The sequence below is a fragment of the Thamnophis sirtalis genome, unplaced genomic scaffold (assembly GCF_051295495.1).
Source record: "Thamnophis sirtalis isolate CommonGarterSnake01/CBP01778 unplaced genomic scaffold, rThaSir2_p1.2 scaffold_4, whole genome shotgun sequence".
Classification (NCBI taxonomy): domain Eukaryota; kingdom Metazoa; phylum Chordata; class Lepidosauria; order Squamata; family Natricidae; genus Thamnophis; species Thamnophis sirtalis.
In genome coordinates this window covers 55,185,862-55,205,813 of record NW_028261384.1, presented here as the reverse complement: position 1 = coordinate 55,205,813, position 19,952 = coordinate 55,185,862, and the positions used below count along the sequence as shown (strand labels likewise).

Sequence of the window (19,952 nt, the reverse complement as noted above, 5' to 3'; positions counted from 1 at the left end):
TCCTTATAGTCTATCCTAGGGGGCATATCGGAAGGCGATTTCCTCAATCTATTGACTTAACTGAGGCATACCTTCATATCCCCATTCTGCCTCTCCATCGGCAATATCTCAGATTCTACAATGGCAGATGCCATTTTCAGTATAGAGCTTTACCATTCCTCGGTGCCTAGGGTGTTTACTAAGATTCTGGCAGCATTGGCAGCACATCTTTGGGCTATACATATGCAGGTCCAATGTTATCTAGATGATATATTAATGCAATCAGCAGCAGCAGCCCAGGCCAGGGAGGATCTGAAGATCACACTACAGGCATTGAAATCCCATGGGTTCTCTATTAACATGGCCAAGAGCCACCTTGCCCCCACCAATAGGCTGCTCCATTTGGGAACACGTATTGATACAGTGTGTCAGGCCTGCATTTATATTCCTTTTAGAATTTTGGCCTGCCACACTTTCTTTTATTTCATTATGCTGTTTCTTTAAGTATAGTTAATGGGAGGGGGGAATAGAAGGAGTAGGATTGTGGAATGTATTGTTTTTCATTTTTTATTAGAAGCCAAAGTCATCCTTTGTCTCTGCACTTTCACACCTGACCGGAAGCAGTTGGGCATAGACATGAGCATGGAAGAAGATTGGACCATGTGATGGACTGTGGTTGTGGGGACAAGATCAAGAACTTTTAACTGGGTGGGATGTAACTTCCAGTGTTGGAATCCCACAGTACGATGCCAGCATGCCTGTCTTATTAAATTGGAACTTTAAGCATAGTTTTGCCTTCAACTCTGATTTAATTCTGCATGGTATTTGGAATGCTGACATAATTCCAACTCTCCCTTCAAAAATAATCACCAGCATCCCTCCCTCACAGGAGGGGGGGGCTGGTGAGGGTGGCTGTTTTCCCAGTGCTGAGTCATACCGGTCAGTGTAAAACATCAATGAACAATTAGGAGAAAGCCTTTTGAGATAAGCTGAGATGAGATGTCTCTCTACAAATCTTCAAAGGTGAAGCAGTTTTGCTTTTAAAATTTATTGCCGCTGGCAAGAAGCCCAGCCTGTGGGGGATGGAAGGCAAAGGAATGAAGGAACTTAATCTCAATGCATCTAGGAGATGGCCAGAAGATCTGATGGAGATCCCGGACCATTTCGGACAACTAAACATGAGTGCATGCTCCCCCTCCTTCCCCCCAGCCAAGGCTTGGAAAAAACCCTGGAGTGGAGATTTTGACTCCTTCCAAACAGGGATATTTGAGAGTCATGGAGTACATTTTCGCCTTTGGTAGGGTAGCCCCAGGTTTGAAGTCTATTGCACAATCTGTGGGCTGGTGACGGGGAAGATAGTTGACATCTTCCTCACTGAACACCTCCGCAAAGTCCCGGTAATCTTTTGGTACTTGTTGCATCCCTGGAGTTTTTGTGTCTGCTGCAGGTGCTGCAGGTTCTGGACGGTCTGGACTGTTGGGTTCAATTGTTCCTGGGTGGCTTTTTGGCTCCACCGGTGGTAACGGCCAAAAACCAATAATTAACTTCCCAACGCCATCCTCCCACTTTATTGTAGGCGCCTACTTGTCCAGCCATGCAAGCCCCAGGATACTTAATTCCTGCATTCTTGGAGCCACAATGAATCTGAGGAATTCATAGTGGCGCCATATCAATAACTTTACCAATTCCGTAATTTTTGTGGCTGAGGTCCCTCCAATTAGTGTTACATCCACTTGCTCAAAATGAATGGGATGGTTTAGGGGTCTTGTGCATATGCCAAGCTGCACAATCAACATGCTGATTAAGCATCGGGTACAGCTGGTGTCCACAATTGCCCCAACTTCCCCCTCCACTCCCGTTTTGGGCACTTGGAGGTTGTGTTTTACAGTAAATGGACAGATGGGTGCACTCACCATTGGGTTGTCTTCAGTATTTTCCTCCTCCGAGGCCTCCCCACTGCTTGGACTTTTCATCACCTTAGGTTGGGGATCTGCCTCCTGAGGTTGTTGGCCCAGATGACTCTTTTGTGGTGGCTTCTGAGGCCTCTTTACCGCGCTGGTGGTTTGTGCACACGTTTGTGATATTGGGGCTGGAGCGAAGCACTTTGATGCTTTGTGGCCAGGTTGACAGCAATGGTGGCATTTTATTGCCAACCCCCCAAGGGATGGAACCCAGATGCACCTCTAAACTTGGAATTGCCTCATCACTTTGTTCCGCTATCCATCCTGCAACTTTCCCCTCATTCATCCCTTCTTCCATTGTCAAGAACTCTTCTCTGTAAGAAGGTGGGGTAAGAACCTGTTGGGACATTGTAGGTGAGACTGCCCAGTTATCTGCCATAGTGCCATCTGCTGAGGGAGGGCAGGTGCCCACTGGCATCTCTCCCACTCATGACCTGGGAAGAAAACCCATTCCGGGGTTGCTTGATTCACAGGTTACAGCCCCAACATTGATGGCAGACATGGGGAAGATGTTGGCCAAACCCCTTCCTGCTGGCTGGTTTGAATTCCCCATTTTGATAGGGAATCTGTCTTTAGCTCAGTTGCAGGTTAATGGGTCATTTCATTTATTACTATATGGAAGGAGTCAAAATCTCCACTCCAAGTTTTTGTCGAGTCTTGGCTGGGGAAGGAGGGGGAGCATGCACTCATGTTTGGCTGCACAAGTTGGTCTGGGAGGCTCCAATCGTCTTGCCATGTGTGTGTAGAATTAGCCTTTCCAGCCCCTTCCAGCTGCATCTTCCCAGACACTATAAATCGTTTGCCTTCCTCCTCCACAGATTCCTTTGTAAAAGTGGAAGGTTTGCAGAGAAGTGACTCATCCTCTGCTTCCATTCTCAAAGGCTCGATTTTAATCGCTGATATTTTACGTTGACCAGGTCAGGTCAGTGTTGGAAATCAGCACCCCTCACTAGCACCCCGTGCCGGGGTTGCTATTGATTTATTTTTAAAAGAGATTCAGGTTAATGTCAGTGTTCCAAATATCATCCAAAATTAAATCAGAGTCCAAGGCAGAACTTTCCTCAAACTTCCAATTTATTAAGAGAGACATGTTGGAACACCTGTGGAAAACACAAATCTGAAAGCTTCCAGGGTTTTCCACCCAGTTGAAAGTTCATGATCTTGCCCCCACACCCACAAGTCCATCACATGGTCCAATCTTCCACTGCCACCCTGGCATTTCAACCCATCTAATTCCGGTCAGGTGCAGAGGTGCGAAACAAAGAATGACCTTGGGCTTCTAGAAAGGAATGTTTTATTTTGACAACACATTCTACTCCTTACGATTCCCCCTCCCAATTATCCCACTAATGAAACAGCATAGTAAAATAATAGAGAGTGTGGCAGGTCAAAGATTCTAAAAGGAATATGACTGCAGGCCTGACAGGTGGACCATGCCGAATGGCGCCTGCACCCTCCACTCTTCCAGGAGATTTTGGATCATTTTGGCCTCCTCTTCTTCACCATCCCAGACAACATAAAACTTTCGATGTTCTATGCAAGATTTTTGCCACTAGCAGCGGAGGGGGTTGATGCTCTCAGGTGCCCCTGGCCTCCCGGACTTTTTTATACCTCCCCTCCCCTTCCCCTTATCCCAAGGGTCATTCGGAAGGTCATTCTACTTGCTCCTCATTGGCCCAGGAGGCCATGGTTCACCAACCTGTGGACCCTATTGGTGGACTGACCCTGGAGGATCCCTTGGGACAGCATCTGCCTCATCCAGGGGTTGCTGGAGCATCTGGACCTGTAGTGGTTCCAGCTGACCGCCTGGTGTTTGAGTGGAGCATTCTGAGGGAGGACAAATTTTCCTCCAGGGTAGAGAGAAAGAAGGAGTGGCGAGAGGAGAAGGAGAGAGGAAGGGAAATAGAGAAGGATGATAGAGAGAAGAAAGGAGGTAGGGAGGAGGAGAGAGGGAGAAGAGACAAGAAAGCAATGGATAGGGTATAAATATGGTGTATGGAAAGCAGAAGAGCAAATGATAGTCTTTGAGCATTGATGGTAAGAGGAATTGATATAATATTGAATAATACAAAATAGTGTTGGTTAAGATGTAATGGCATACGTGTGGTTATTTGAATGAATTTTTTTTAAAAAAGCATTTAAAAAGAATTTCCTCCAGGGTCATTAAGACCATCCAAGCCTCTAGGAGGCCCTCCACGGAACGCATTTACAACTCCACCATTTTGCATCTGGTGTATAGGCAGGGGCATTCCTCCCACAGGGGCGTTTGTGCCTCAAGTCCTAGACTTCCTCCAGGACGGCTTTGTAGAGGTCTCTCTCCAAATACTATCAGGAGGCAGGTAGCTGCTCTAGCATCCATGCCAAGCTGTGGGGAATGGCATTCATTAACACAACATGCCACAGTGCACTGTTTCTTGAAGGGGGCATCGAACTTGAGACCAATGGTGGTATGCAGGTAACCTACCTGGGACTTGTCTAAAATTTTAAATACACTCACACTCCTTTCAAGCCTCTACATATGGGCACCTTACGATTTCTCATCTAAAAATGGCCTTTCTGGTGGCAATCACCTCCACCAGGAGGATCTCAGAACTGCAAGCCCTCTCTGTAAGGGAAGACCTCTGTATAGAGTAGTGCTACATCTGGACCCCTCTTTCATCCCCAACACACACCTGGTTTCACCGAGCCCAGAAACTTATCCTCCTGAATTTCTGTCTGGTCCCTTCTCATCCCCTGGAGAGGAAATGGCACAGCTTAGACCTGAGAAGGGGTCTAAAGATATATATTAAGGGGACTTTCATTTTTGGACAATTGGAAACTCTATTTCTGTATTTCCAACCAGCTTTCTTGGACAGGAAAGTCACTTCCTCGACTATAGATAGATGGTTGAGGGCATGCATAGCTAAAGCGTATGAATTGTAATCTACAGCAATCACTGGAAGAATCACCACTCATTCTACAAGGGGCACGGCCACTTCTGAAGCAGTGTCTTTAGAAGAGGTCTGTCTGGCAGCCACGTGGTCATCTTCCCCATTCATAAAGAATTATAAGCTGGACAGTTTTGCATTAGCGGAGGCTGCCTTTGGTCACAGAGTCTTACAGGCCGTTCACAGCGGAGGGGATACCTCGGACCAGATGTCAGCCCACCCATAAGAACAGTCCAAATTTGGTATGTCCTATGCCTGGATGCTATCTCCACCTCAATGGAGAAAGGGCATTTGTTCTTACCTGAGATGCCTCTTCTCATAGGGTGGAGCTAGTATCCAGCCCCACCCTATACGAGGCTTGTCCTCAGTTCCAGTGAGAAGATTTATTAACAGATTATGCCAGACAAAGCTGGTCCTCAGTTTCAGGGATAAGACTTATTAACAGATTGTTCCATAGGACACATGAACAAGCCTTTACAGCAGGATTGGGCAGATGACATATTGAGTGTCAGTTCAACTTCGCTGAAAGCTGAGTATGCCTAGCAATAGGGGTGTGGCTTAACAGCTTCAACAGACTCAGTCCTATCAGTGAGCAGATGAAGTCAACCTATGCCTGGATGTTATCTCCATGCTATGAGAAGAGGCATCTCAGGTAAGAATCAATGCCCTATCTAAATGGGATTATTGGGATTCCCACAAATTGTTATTGATGAATGGCTGTATGTCCACTCACCTTCACAAAATTTCAGCCATTAAAAAAACAAATGGTATGTTATCCATACCATTTTGCATTTTACAATTGGAAAAATAGATACCCCTGCCCAAACCTAATACACTGGAAGCCAAAATGTCTAGGTTCCCACATCATACTAAACCTCAATTTTGACTAAGGGATTCATAATTATTAGAGGTAGGAAGATCATAATTTTTGGTAGAGTCAAAGAACCTCAGTTTCAGAACTGTTATGTTAAACCTAAGTCAAATTATACTGTATGGCTTCCTGTAATATTGAATCAAGGAATTTTGAAGAAAAGTGAGAGCTGGGGCTGGAAAAAGAAGCAAAGTCACTAGCAGTATTTCATTTTGCATCTAAGATCATCTATGTTCTATCAAAGCTACACATGGTCCTCCTGTAGTGCTCATAATTGGAACTGGCAACTCACTTGCTAAGTGAAACCAGAATTGTCTTTATGATCTTACTTCAGTTTTGCTGTGCTTTACAGATCTGCAAAGTTCATATTTATGAGGATTATCTGTAAACTTACTTTTTTACCACCTCCATAACTGTGAATCAGAGGTGGAATTCAGCAGCTTCTGGCCAGTTCTGGAGAACCAGAAGCGGAAATTTTGAGTAGTTCGGAGAACTGGTAAATTCCACCTCTGACTGACCCTGCTCCCATCTATTCTCTACTTCCCAAGTCCCAGCTGATAGGGTGGGAATGGGGATTTTGCAGTAACCTCCCCCTGGAGTGGGGTGGGAATGGAGATTTTACAATATCCTTCTCCTGCCATGCCCACAAAGCCATGCCCACAAAGCTGCACCATGCCCACCAAGCCAGTAGTAAAAATGTTTTGAATCCCACCACTGCTATGAATGGTTGCTAAAGAGGCAATACTAAATGACTATTATACATCAGTATAATCATCCAATGTATGTTTCTACTGCATAGGAATATAACTGTAGATAGATTAAATGGATTGCACTGCATTGCTGGTTATATTGTGTAAAGATATCAAGATATAGTTCAAACAAGGACAGAACATGATTAGGCAATTATAATTTGTTTTTAACCAAAAACTAAAATGCTCAGTAACCAGAATATGGAAAAGTAATTTTTTTAAACAGTATTTTACAGAAATTTTAGAAGGAAATACTAATCCATGAGAAGAATATGCTAAGTATGTTTCTGTGCCTCTCTAATCTTATAAATGTTGCAAAAGTAGGAAGAAAGAAGTTAGAGGTCCCTGTTGGACCAAAACTGGATTTAACCAGAATTTACTGACATGGTAATTTGAATTAGACACAACCCTCAGAAACTAATAGTTGTTAGAGGTAAATTGTAAATAAAGGACAGGAAAAATGTATTTATTTTAGGTGCCTCAGATAGATTGTGATGGGCTGAGTATTCAGCCAATGAGGAAAAGGTGGGAGGTAAACTAAGGTGACCAGATGTCCCGCTTTTGGCGGGACAGTCACGATTTTTAATAATTTGCCGTGTCCCGCGGCATGTTCAAAAAGTCCCGATTTTCCAAAAGAAAGAAAAGACGCTGAATCATCAATTTTAAAAAGGATGCCGTTAAAAAAAAGGTTTTTATTTCTCTGAAGTGTCATTCCCGATGTGGCCTTTAGAGGTCAGTGGTTTCCCTCTCTCCACTCGGCTCGCTCACAGCACCCGATGAGGGGCGAGGCTCCCTCCCCTCCTGCACATGCGCGCACCGCCGCGTGACATTTTTCTGCAGGGAGAATGACGGCTTTCCGGCAGTGGCAGCGCGGAGAGGAGGAGGCTCAGTCCTGGGCCAAGTGGTTCAGCCGTCAGAAGGTTATTTCCCCCCCCCCGCGTCTCGGGCGCCGCTCTCCCTGCAGCCATGCTGTGCAAGCCGCTGTCAGCAACCTGGTCCGGGTGAACCGAGGGGAGGCAGGGGGGGATCCGGTTGGGAGAGGCTGGCGATGGGGGTGGCTGTTGACAAGGATTGGGGGGCATTGGGGGAAGGCAATCGGGGGAAGGCTGCTTTGCAAATGCCAGCGAAGTCCCATCTAAACTTCTTGGTTCGCCCTCTCCGGCCTGGAGCAGACCGTTGTCAGGAAAGCTGGGTTTTTCCTCCCCCCCTCTCCCTTCCCTCCTGTCTTTCTTTCTTTCCTTCCTTCCTTCCTTCCTTCCTTCCTTCTCCTCCCCTCCCTCCAGCCCAGAGGATAAGCAGCTGCTTATGGAACTTCTTGAGAAGTTTCCTTGCCTGCTTTTCTCCTTCTCAAACGCCTTCCAATGACTGGCCAAGCTCTCCTCCCCGGAGTCTCTTTCTTCTGCCTGGGAATGGAATGGGGGTTTTATTGATTAAAACTTTTGCCACCCGGTGCTGCAGCTGAGGTGAAGTTGCCATTCTCCCGCTGGCACCCCTGCCCATGGCAGCAGCACCTCCCCCTCCGCTCAGAGCACCTGAGCTGGGCACCGCATTACTCCTGCCCCTCCTCCTCCGTCATACTTTTGAGGAGCCATGAGGCTGCAGGAGCCAGTAGGAAGGTGGTGGAGGGGGCAGGAGCAGGAAACAAAAGGCCCCATGGTGGAGGAGGAGGCAGCGGTGGCAGGAGTAACGTGGTGCCCAGCTCAGGTGCTCCGAGTGGAGGGTTGCCAGCGGGAGCTTTGGTGGCTTCACCTCAGCCGCAGCGCCGGGTGGCAAAATTTTTAATCAAGAACACACTGCCCCCCCCCTGTCAATGGTGTCCCGCTTAACCAATTTTAAAATCTGGTCACTTTAAGATAAACCTGTGATTGTGATAGGGAATATAAAGAAAGTATATTGATGGCTTAAAGTGTGTCCACTATACTTACATGTACGTGATACACTCTCTTTGCAAAGTAGTAAATAAAATTACCACTGATTTCTTTTATAAGTTTTGGCTTGCAATCATTTTAATCTAGACAACAAACCCCATAAGAAGACTACATTCTTAAGAACAAAACACAAATAAAAATTTTATACACCAATGATTTTGGAGTGCTTAAGGACCAGTGGTGGGTTGCAAGCAGTACGCCCCGGTATGGACATACCGGTGCCTGCCAGAAGCACCGGGTACCATTCCGGTATGGAGCTCTGGAGGGCCTGCCTGCCCGCCATCCTTACCTGTATTTGAGCTCTTCGGTGCTTCCGCGCACACACATGGAGTGTATGTCACCTGTGCGATGCTCCGCTGAGCGGCTGGAGCATCGCAGGAGGTAAGAACACATGTGTGCACTGCACGTTTGTGCATGCATGCTGCATGTGTTCATGAAGTGGATGCCAGGCCCCATTGCATCGTACTGGTTGCACCAGGATCCAGAAGCTACCACTGTTAAGGACAGACTAATATTCTTAGACTTCTCTTCTCCCTGCTCCTCCTCCTTCCCTCATGCTGGCTGCTCTATTTCCCATTTTTACATTGCAACGTAGCACCTATGATCCACTTTGACATTGGGGGGGGGGAATAATTTGCCTGGCCAAACTAACCCTGCAGTCTCCCCTACATTGGGCTGAGTAGCAGCTTTGATTGGATCGCTCTGTTGGTGGTGAATAAAACAGACCCATTGTGCCGTGCCTCCTCCTGCCTCCAAGCATGCCCAGCCATTGCATGGCCTTTTCTTTGCCCGTCCTTGGCTTTTGAAATCCAGCGCTGCTTCTCTGGCTACTGAGCCCAAGTAGATGATCTAAGAGTGCTGGATTTCAAAAGTCAAGGAAAACAACTTTTCAAAGCAAAGGAGGCGAGGGAGGAAACTGCAGAATTAATCAAAAGTTAAAAGGCATCTCATGGAAGAGAGCTGATGTCGTGATGGCACAATGTGCGACCTTGGTGCTCTGATATCACAGTCAAATTCCTGCCACTGGTTCATTCAGACCTAAACCATCCGGCAGAGATGGTGATTGAGAAAGGCACCTCCTGCTGACCTCAGGGACATTGCAAAGTCCCTGAAAGATCCAGGAATAGCCTTTTTTTTCCAGTGACAGAAGCTGCTGAAGTGGGAACAGTTCCGGAACAGGAAGAAAGCGGAAAGAGAAAGTGTGTCGAATTGGTGATGAAATTTTATTATTAGAGAAAGAGACTATCCAAGAAAAAAATGTAAGTTAAGTTAAGATTGAAGGCAAAAGACTGTAGGTGGCAAGATTGATCTGCATTGAACTTAGTGTGTTATCCAGTTTCTAATTTCTTTTTTTTCATGGATGGAACTTTTGCAAGGGCTCCATATTTTTTAAACTGAATGGATTAATTCTTTCTTCTTCTTTTCTTCTTCTTTTTTCACTTTTGCTTATACCTATGGATTAAAATTCTCCTTTTTTATAATGCTTGATTTGATTAATTGGATTGTTTTTGATCTCAATTTAAGGGTTTTTCTTTCTTAAGCTTAGAATTTAAAGAAGATAATAAGAAGGATTATAAAGAGGGTTATAATAACAGGAGGAAAAGCAGTTACACTGCCACTTAGAGGCTGGATGCATTGTTTTTCTTCTTTCTCTCTGATCACTTGAGATTCAAGGTTCTTTCAGCTTGTTTACTGACAGTGATGGTAGGAAGTGCACAAGTTGTTTATACAGGTGCCTTTTGGAAGTTCTATCACTAGCTATTGGAGAGAAGACAACATTTTGACTTGAAAGATAATAAATGAACCTGTTTGAAGTTTATTAAATAGCCTTGAACCCTATAGTGGCAGTATCTGCAAAATTGAAAGAATGACCCAGCAGGAAAAAGAAACTATAACATTGCAAATGATTATGTTTGAAATTCAAAATCTATTAGTTGTGATAGAGAGAATTGAAAAGAATTTGGAGAATATGGAATACAAAACTGAAAAATCGGATGGAGAAACTTAGGATGTTTACCAAATGAAGAAAGTGGAGGACAGAGTTCAAAAGATGGAAAGAAAAATTGGTAAAGAGATCAGAAAACTGTGGATACTGACAACAAAGTGAGCGTGGTTGGTAATGGCAAGAGCGGAATATGGAAAGGGGAGATGGATGGATTGGAACTCTACCCCAAACTTCAAAGCACAGAAGAAGAAAAGAGAGAAAAGTTGATGGAGATAAGGAGAGAAATCTTGATAGAAGCACTAGTGATAACCAAAGATAAGCTGATGGAAAGAGCAGATATTGGGTTTCAAGCTTTTGTGAGATACGAAAGGAATAGCCTGTTGCCCAGGGACGTTTATATAAGATTTATTAAGAAAGTAACTAGAATATTAATGCTGCAAATGGCAAGAGATATAAGATCGTACTATTGCTGGAGGGATAAAGGTTGATGCAATGAAAATATATAATAAAAATTAAGCTAAATTTAGTTTACTAGTAGCATGTATAAAATGAAGCGACAATAGCTATAGGTAAATAATGATTAATAATGATAACAATACATATAGATATATCAGTTTGATAATATGCAATTTTATATAAACAATATGTCAGCACCTCTCCATTAGATAATTAGCAATAGCAATAGCAATAGCAGTAGACTTATATACCGCTTCATAGGCCTTTCAGGCCTCTCTAAGCGGTTTACAGAGGGTCAGCATATTGCCCCCAACAATCTGGGTCCTCATTTTACCCACCTCGGAAGGATGGAAAGCTGAGTCAACCCTGAGCCGGTGAGATTTGAACCGCTGACCTGCTGATCTAGCAGTAGCCTGCAGTGCTGCATTTAACCACTGCGCCACCTTGGTTCTTAATAGGAAAGAAAGACCACGAGTCTCCATGTGTGGAAAGCAAGTGTACTTTTACTAATTATAAATGATTAAAGGCATAGCAAAGCGAAATCTGAATATTTAGGCGCGAAAGCGATTGATATATAGAATAGCCCATTCCCCTCCCCTTGGCATCACAGTTACAGTCCAATCATAATTCTCCCAAGTGCCAGGTGTGAGATAACTTCAAAAGGCATCACGAAGATGGAATGTTGGTGCCGTTAGTCCTGGCGGGAAACTCCCATGCATGCGTAGTCCGATCAGCAGCTGAACTCCAGAACCTTCCTCCAGCACAATGAGTAACCCCTCCCAAATACCATGCCCTCCCTCCCCGTTTCATGGCAGCCGAAGCAACAGCAAAGCAGAGGCTGACATAATATATGGAGATTATGAGAGGAGGTTTAAAAGCTTTATCTAGAATATGTTATAAAGATGTATTGTGATTGGATGATTTTAGAATGATTTAATGGAATGTTATTATATAATCATATTCTAGATTTTGAATATTATATATAAAAGGACATAAAAACAATTATAGTCAAATTAAGATTGAGATATAATAATTGTGATATACATGAATATAGGTGAATTTAAAATATGCAATTTGATCTGTTTCATCACAGCTTTATTTGTCTTGGACGTCTCTTTGGCCTGATGTGAAAGTTAATTTGGAGATGATGAGTCTATGGTCAGTCCAACAGTTAGCACTCAGCATGGCCTTGGTCACCCTTACATCCTGTCTGTCTTTCCTCTGCACAATGACATAAACAATAAGATGCCAATGCTTGGAGCATGGGTGCATTCAGGACGTCTTTTTGTGAGTGGGCAAGCAAAAGATGGTATTGGTGATGATCAGTTCATGAACCGCACATGTCTTCAGTTGTAATAGGCCATTGATGTTACATTTGCCAATTCCATTTTTCCCAATGATGCCATCCCAGACAGAGTGATTGGATCCTACTCTCGCGTTGAAATCGCTAAGTAGAATCAGACTGTCCGTGCACTTCATGGATGAAAGCAGGGCATCGAGATCTTCATAAAACTTGTCCTTTACTTCATCTGGGTTTGTCATTGTGGGTGCATAGGCACTGATCAGTGTGGCTTGCTTTCCTCTCAGTTGTGGGAGATGCAGTATCATGAGTCGGTCATTCACACCCTTGGGAAGAGTGGCAAGTTTGCAGGCAAGATGATTTTTAACCACAAAATCAACTCCAGATTCACATTCATTATTGCTGTGTCCACACCAGAAGAATGTATAACCATTTCCTGTTTCTGTGAGCTGACTTTTGTTGGCTAAGCAAGTTTCACACAGGGCCACAATATCGATGTTAAATCTTGTGAGATCTCTGGAGACCAGGGCTGTTCTTCTTTCTGGTTGATTTGCTAAGGGGTTGTCTTGAAGCATATGTATGTTCCATGTGCCAATGATGAGTGGTGTCATCTTACATTTCCTTTGAAGTTTTGATATTTGACCACAAGAAATGGGATCCCGTCCAGCCGTGGTAAGCTGACCAGAGTTCTATGAAGCAACAATGTTTAGGGCACTTTTTCTAGCCCCTTCCTCTTACAATGGAGGTGAGCAGTGTGGTCCTAAAGAGGGCTGCTCAGTCACTGAGATAGACACTGAATTCAGCTGTTGCTTTGGTCAGCAAGAATATGACCATTAGACCTGAGTCGCCTGTGTGCAGGTCCGTGGCTACAGCTCCCAGTGCATCCACACCTGCTGAATCGTTGTTCGCCCACCGCCACAGGACTTTGAAGGTTCATGGGAATTGAGGGGATGTCAAGACTTGCCCGTAATTGGATTAAAGTGAGGGAGAGGTGTGCATAGTCAGCCTCACTCTCTCTTCCCAGATTCCATCTTGCTCAAGTAACAAGGCAAAAGTCAAGAGAGTTGGATATGGGCTGGGGGCAATGGTTGACCAAGGCATCTTTTGTGTCTTGCCATGCTCTTAGCGTACCACATCACTTGCGGAGACTGCCTTCATGACCATTGTCCTATTCTAGTAGGTTTCATCCACTCAATCTGCCGGAATCTGTCTTCACATGCTCGGGATAGACAAGTCCCTATCTCACTGAAGAGTTACTCTTTACTTTGTTTGGCCAGCCTATTAAAGTTGTTGCCAGGGTGTGGCCACTGCACATGCTACAGCTACTAGGAGCCACAGGTTAGAGCAGAGTGACAGGTGGGGAACAAAGATGGACGAGCTGCTCTAAAGCTGCCCTAAAATGAGCTGCCCTAAAAGAACATGACATACCCCTACACAAGAGGTGCTACCCCTTCCTGATCACCCCTTACACCACATTTGTACCACCCAGAGGATCAATGTATGCCTGTACATACCTCATGAGTTTTTATCTACTCCATCTGTATTTATATATTCTTCAAAATATGTTTAAACTTTTTAAAAAATGGCTGACTTGCCACAAAGCAAAACACCAAGATCAAGAAAAATCATTTATTCTTTATTTATATTCCATCATTATTTTTATAAGTAATTCAAAGCAGCAAACATTCCAAATATCCTTTCTCTTCCTCCTATTTTCCCCACCACAGTCCTGTGAGGTAGGCTGAGCTGAGAGAGGAAATGACTGGCCCAAAATCAGCCAGTCAGTTGTTAACTCACTGAGTCATTTCTGAACTTTCCTGCAATATGAAAAAGAGAGCTATCTGCAGCCAGTGTTTTGTTTAGAAGTGCATCCTGTCTTGAAAAAGCAGAAAAATTATAAGTGTAGGACTGTGCTTTGCTATAGTGGACAAGGATGCATTCATCTGCAATTCTTTAAAACAAAATATGGCCTTTTCTGGGGAAGAAAGGCAGCTGCATAATCCCAGGAAAAAGGAGTTTCCACAGAAGATCATGGAAAATAATAGAGCTAAGAATCTGTGGGAGTTCCACATCTAGAAGGACAGGCAGGCATTAGATAACCAACTAGACACTGTAGTAGTAGACAAATTAATAGACAAAGACCAGAAGAGCTCGGGAGGCCAGGCAAGGAGGGCGAGACAAGGTATCCCTTGACGTGAGTAATGTGGAGTTGGCCATGCCCACCCACTCACATGACCACCCAGCCACACCCACCAAGTCACATGACCACCAAGCCATGCCCGCCAAGCCATGCCCACAGAACTGGTAATAAAAGAGAGGAGGGAAAAGAGGAGGCACTGATGTCGCAATAACACAACATGCGATCTTGGAACTCCAAGATTGCAGTTGATATTTCTGCCCTTGGACCATCCTTTTGGACCTAAACCATCCTGTAGAGATAGTGATAGAGAATAGTACGTCCTACTGATCCCAGGGACATCGCAAAATCCCTGATTGATCCAGGAGAAGCTCTTATTTCCAATGACAGAAACACAGCCATTGAAGCTGCTGAAGTTGGGACAACTTTGGAACGGAAAGAAAGCGGAAAGAGAATTGGTGAGGAAATTTTATTATTAGAAAAGAGACTACCCCCCCCCCCCATATCAAAGTTAAATTAAAATTGAAGACAGAAGAGATTAAACTACATTAAACTTAGTGTGTTATCTTTTTTAAATTTTTCTTTTTATGGATAGAATTTTTGCAAATGTTTCCTATTTTTTAAACTGAATGGATTAGTTTTTCTTCTACTTTTTCTTCTTTTTTATACCTATGGATTAAATTTTTTCTTTCCTTTTTACAATGTTTGATTGGATTGTTTTCTCTCTCCATTTAAGAAGTTTTTCTTCACATTTGGAACATAAGGAAGATATAAAGAAGAATATAAAGAGGGCTGTAACGACAGAGGGAAAATAAATAACACTGCCACTTAGAGGCTGGAGCTTGGAAACATTGTTTTTTTCTTTCTTCTCTTTGATCATTTGACACTTCAAGATTTTTCAGCTTGTTTACTGAGAGTGATAATAGGAAGAGCACAGGTTGTTTACACAGGTGTTCTTCAGGAGTTCTATCAGCAGCTGGATTGGAGGGAAGACAAAGCCTTGATTTGAAAGATTATAATGAACTTGCTTGAAATCTAACAAAAAGCCTTGAATGCTATAGTGGCAGTGTTTACAAGTTGGAAGGATGGCGCAACAGGAAAAAGAAATTTTAATATTGCAAATTATCATGTTTGAAATTCAAAAAAATAGTAGTAATAACAGAGAAAATTGAGAAGAGATTGGAGAATATAGAACACAAAACAGAAAAATTTGATGGAAAAATTGAGGATGTTTATCAAATGAAGAAAGTGGAGGACAGAGTTCTAAAAGTTGAAGAAAAAAATGAGCAAAGAGATAAGAAAATTGTGGATACTGACAGCAAACTGAGCATGGTTGGAAATTGCAAGAGCGGAATATGGAAAGGGGAGATAGAAGGACTGGAACTCTACCCCAGATTTCAAAGTATAGAAGAAGAAAAGAGAAAGATTGATGGAGGTAAGGAGAGAAATCTTGACAGAAGCCCAGTGATAACCAAATACAAGGTGATGAAAGGAGCAGATGGAGGGTTTCGAGTTTTCATAAGATATGAAATGAACAACAAGTTGCGAAGAGAAGTCCATATAAGGCATATCAAGAAAGTAATCAGAATACTAATGCTACAAATGGCAAGACACATAAGACTGCACTATTTACTGGAAAGATACAAGTTGATGTAATGAAAGTGTATAATGAAAATTAAGTTAAACTTAGTTAAATTTAGAATATTATGTATAAAATGAAATGATAATAGTTATAGTCAGATAAATGATTGATAATGCTAATAATGCATAGATATATTAGTTTGATAGTATGAAAATTTATATAAACCACAAATGGAGACTCTGAGGAGGTTTAAAAGCTTTGTTATTAAATATAACCAATTTTTATTTAGAACATGTTATAAAGAGCCGAGGTGGCGCAGTGGTTAGGGTGCAGTACTGCAGGCCACTTCAGCTGACTGTTATCTTCAGTTCAGCGGTTCTAATCTCACCGGCTCAAGGTTGACTCAGCCTTCCATCCTTCCGAGGTGGGTGAAATGAGAACCCAGACTGTGGGGGCGATATGCTGACTCTGTAAACCGCTTAGAGAGGGCTGAAAGCCCTATGAAGCGGTATATAAGTCTAACTGCTATTGCTATAAAAAAAGATGTAATGTTATTGGATGATTTTAGGAGGATTTAATGGAATGCCATTATATAGTTTTACTTTAAATGTAGAATATTTCATATAAAAGGATGTAAAAACAATTATAGTCAAAGGTTGAGGTACAATAACAGTAATATATATATATATATATATATATATATCTGATTCAAAAATATGTGATTTGATATAAATTGCAAGTGATGACTATGGAAGGGATGCACAGAAATTTTGTAACCAACTGACACATTTTCTATAATTTGTAATGGAAGATGGTTTTATGTTTCTTGTTTTTTGTTCTGTTCATTTGTATTTGTTTAAAAATAAAAAAACATTTTTTTTAAAAAAGAACTGGTAATAAAAAAGTTGAATCCCATCACTATTGAAATCCAACTCTTACTGTTAAAAGTGCAATAATGAAACCAATACAATGCAGACTATAGATAAACCTAGAAAGAGGGCTTGTTACTGTCTATTGTATGAAAACTTTGAGTTTATTATTAATCTCCTCTGTTTGAAGAGATGAGTGTATCAAATTGAAATTTTGATTTTTATCTGCCTGATAGAAAAAGTACCAAAAAAATCAGGAAGAACAGTTTATATTACTGACACTCACAGGATTGCTTGCCTTTGTGATGACATGTACTGGGATTGGTTGCCACAGGAGTTCAGGATTCCAGATCTGATCACCAATAGGAGGGAACATACCAGCAAGATTTGCTTGGGCACTCATTATGGTTCGATCAATTTCAGTGCTTTGGATTAAGATCTAAGAGAAATAAAAGGCAATTGTGTTACAACTTAATATATTTTTTCCTGAATTTTGCATGCCCAAGTAGAGATAAGAGTTAAGCCTGAGTGTGATGGAGAATATCCCGTGGAAATAGAGATGTGGTAGAGAGACAACAGTGTTTTCTTTGTAGCTAGTGTATTTCTTTAGTTTAATGTGCATACTTTAATAAGGTGCACTTTGCAATATATACTGTTTATTTCTTCCACTGAGTGTACTTGTTTATATGTATGATTACACATTTTGTGAGTAGTTATGCCCTTTCTTGGAGCATTTTATGGAAATTTACAGGGTGAGAACTTAACAGTTCAAATATATACCAATTCAGAAAAAAAGAACTGTGGGAATAATTGCAGAGACCTGCTCCCACAGGATGTGCCGTAGTGCACATGAAACAATGAAAGCGCATGGGATGTGGAAAACAGGATAAATGACTCATAAAAGTAACTGGCCATAGCCAGCTCTGGCCCTAATTGATAACATTGTATGCTAATGAGTGTAATAAGAATAAAAGGGAGTTTCAGACTCTGTTCTGAGCTCTCATCCCGAGACATCTTGCCTGCGTGTCTTATTCCTCATGACAGACCACCACACGTGGTGACCCCGATGTGATCCTGTGCTGACAGATACGTCCCTGCTAACCCTCTGCTTACCGCCTGGAATAGGCTTGGTGCACCCGACGGCGTCGCTGGCGACTGACTCAAATTTGTAAGTATGGGGGGTGGAATGTCTGCAGCTCAGAAAGTGAATGTTGAAGAGCTTAGGCAATTAGGCAGAAAAAAATATTTAAGCACCCAAGACCATAAAACTACCAAGCCTCTCTCTAAATCAGAGGCTGAAAAATTGCTTGCCTACGTTTGGGCTAACTGTCCATCTTATCCAGAACATGGTTCCTTAAAAGCTGAGACATGGAGGAAAATTGGCGCAGTCCTCCACCAAGTTCCGAGGGCTGCCCCAGATGTTCTTTGTCTGTGGAAAATTGCCTATACATTGATTCAGACACATGCTGAATCCCCTCATCAGTTGTTGTTGAATCCACCTCCTTATCAAACAACGTCTGTTATGTTAACAACTCCTGCTCCAGACTTACGGGTTTGCCAACCCATGGCTCCTGAAGGTTTTTCCCAACCCACGTGCTGTCAGACTACTGTTGACAGCTCCTCTGGCCCGCCCAACAGCCAGGAATTATTAGAGGAGCTTATCAAAAAGCAATAAAAGAAGGAGGTTTAGACGCCTCCGATTTGCAGGATACTGAGTTGTTTCCAGTCACATACCAAAATATACAAGCAGGTATTGTTTTTGACTGGGAACCCATGCCTCTGGTAATGATTAAAAATTAAAAACTGCGGTAAAGGATTATGGAATTACCAGTCGCTACTCCAGAGGACTTCTTAATTCTCTAGCGGGTCCCTATCAACTGCTACCGCAGGACTGGAAAGATTTGGCTCGGATGTTGCTTAATGGAACCCAGTATTTGGTGTTTGAGTCCGAGTACAAAAGCAAATGCTTAATAGCCCTACTATGTGTCAGGCTTTTGTGGATTTTGCATTACAACCTTTCCGTAATTCTCATCCTACTTTTTTGGTTTACCATTATATGGATGACATTTTGGTTGCGGCTCCTGGCCCAAAGGGTACAGTACAACTTGTGCTATCAGAGCTTATTACATTATTGGCCTCGTTTGGACTTCAAGTAGCCCCAGACAAGATTCAAACCCATGAACCTTTTTCCTATTTAGGCCTTAAGGTTTTGGCCTCGTACTCATCTCCGGTAGTACCCTCCATCAAAATACCCTCGCCTTTGACTTTGGTTGCCTTGCAGCAAATTATAGGCACCATAAATTTTGTAAGACTCTTTTTGGCTCTTACCACTTCGCAATTAGCCCCATTATTTATGGCATGAAAGGGACCTTTAGGCCCCTCTTCTATTGTAATTCTTATTCCGGCCCAGGAACAAGTGTTTAGTTTAATAAATGAGGCAATGACTACCCATTGGGTGGATCGAGCTCTACCAGATCACCCACTCTTATTAGCAATCTTTGCTACTCCTCCATTACCCACTGGGGCACTTATACAATGCCATGACAAAAAAGTTTATGTTGTAGAATGGTTACACCTCCCTCATACCCCACGTAAGTCCATCAGTTCCCAGCCTCATTTAATGGCTCTTTTAATAAATAAGGCTTGCTTTCGAGCTAAATGCCTTATTGATTTTGATCTTGCTGGTTTGTATGTCCCCATTTCTCTTACTGTTTGGGAACCCCTCTTGGCCACATCTGATGTCTTACAACTTTCCTTGGCCGATTGGTTGGGTTTTGTGTCTTGTCATTTACCTTCTGATCCCTGTTTTCAACTTTTCCTCAACATTCCCCTTTCTCTATCTACTTCCTTGGTAACCTCCCCTCTCTTGGATACGTTGATGCTTTTTGTGGATGGGGGAAAAACATATGGTTCTTGTATGTGGCAACAGGATGGATCCTGACACACAAAAATCACCCCGCCTCAATCCTCTGCTCAACGTGCTGAACTTGCCGCTACAATTTTGGCTTTTCAGACTTTTCCCCATTTACCCTTTAATTTGATTTTGGATAGCCTTTATGTGTATCGTGTTCTTATTTCTTTGCCTAATTCCTATGTTTCTCCCTCTTTGGATGACTCTCTCCTAAGCCTTTTTCTTACCCTTCAACTCCTTTTGCAACGTCATGTTTGTCCCTTCTTCCCCGCCCATATTCGTAGCCACTTGCCTTTTCCGGGCATGCTTCAAGAGGGCAATGCCCGGGCAGATGGAG

At 42.8% G+C, this 19,952-nt stretch overlaps 1 protein-coding gene across 1 annotated transcript in view; it reads right to left on the bottom strand.

The window, feature by feature from the left end:
* LOC106552073 (prostatic acid phosphatase-like) overlaps window positions 1-19,952 on the bottom strand; it is a 70,099-nt gene that overhangs the window by 30,084 nt on the left and 20,063 nt on the right. The window contains exon 4 of the mRNA XM_087714388.1: window positions 16,991-17,143. Within this exon, the coding sequence (XP_087570514.1) occupies window positions 16,991-17,143 (153 nt within the window). The remainder of the gene's footprint in view (window positions 1-16,990; window positions 17,144-19,952) is intronic.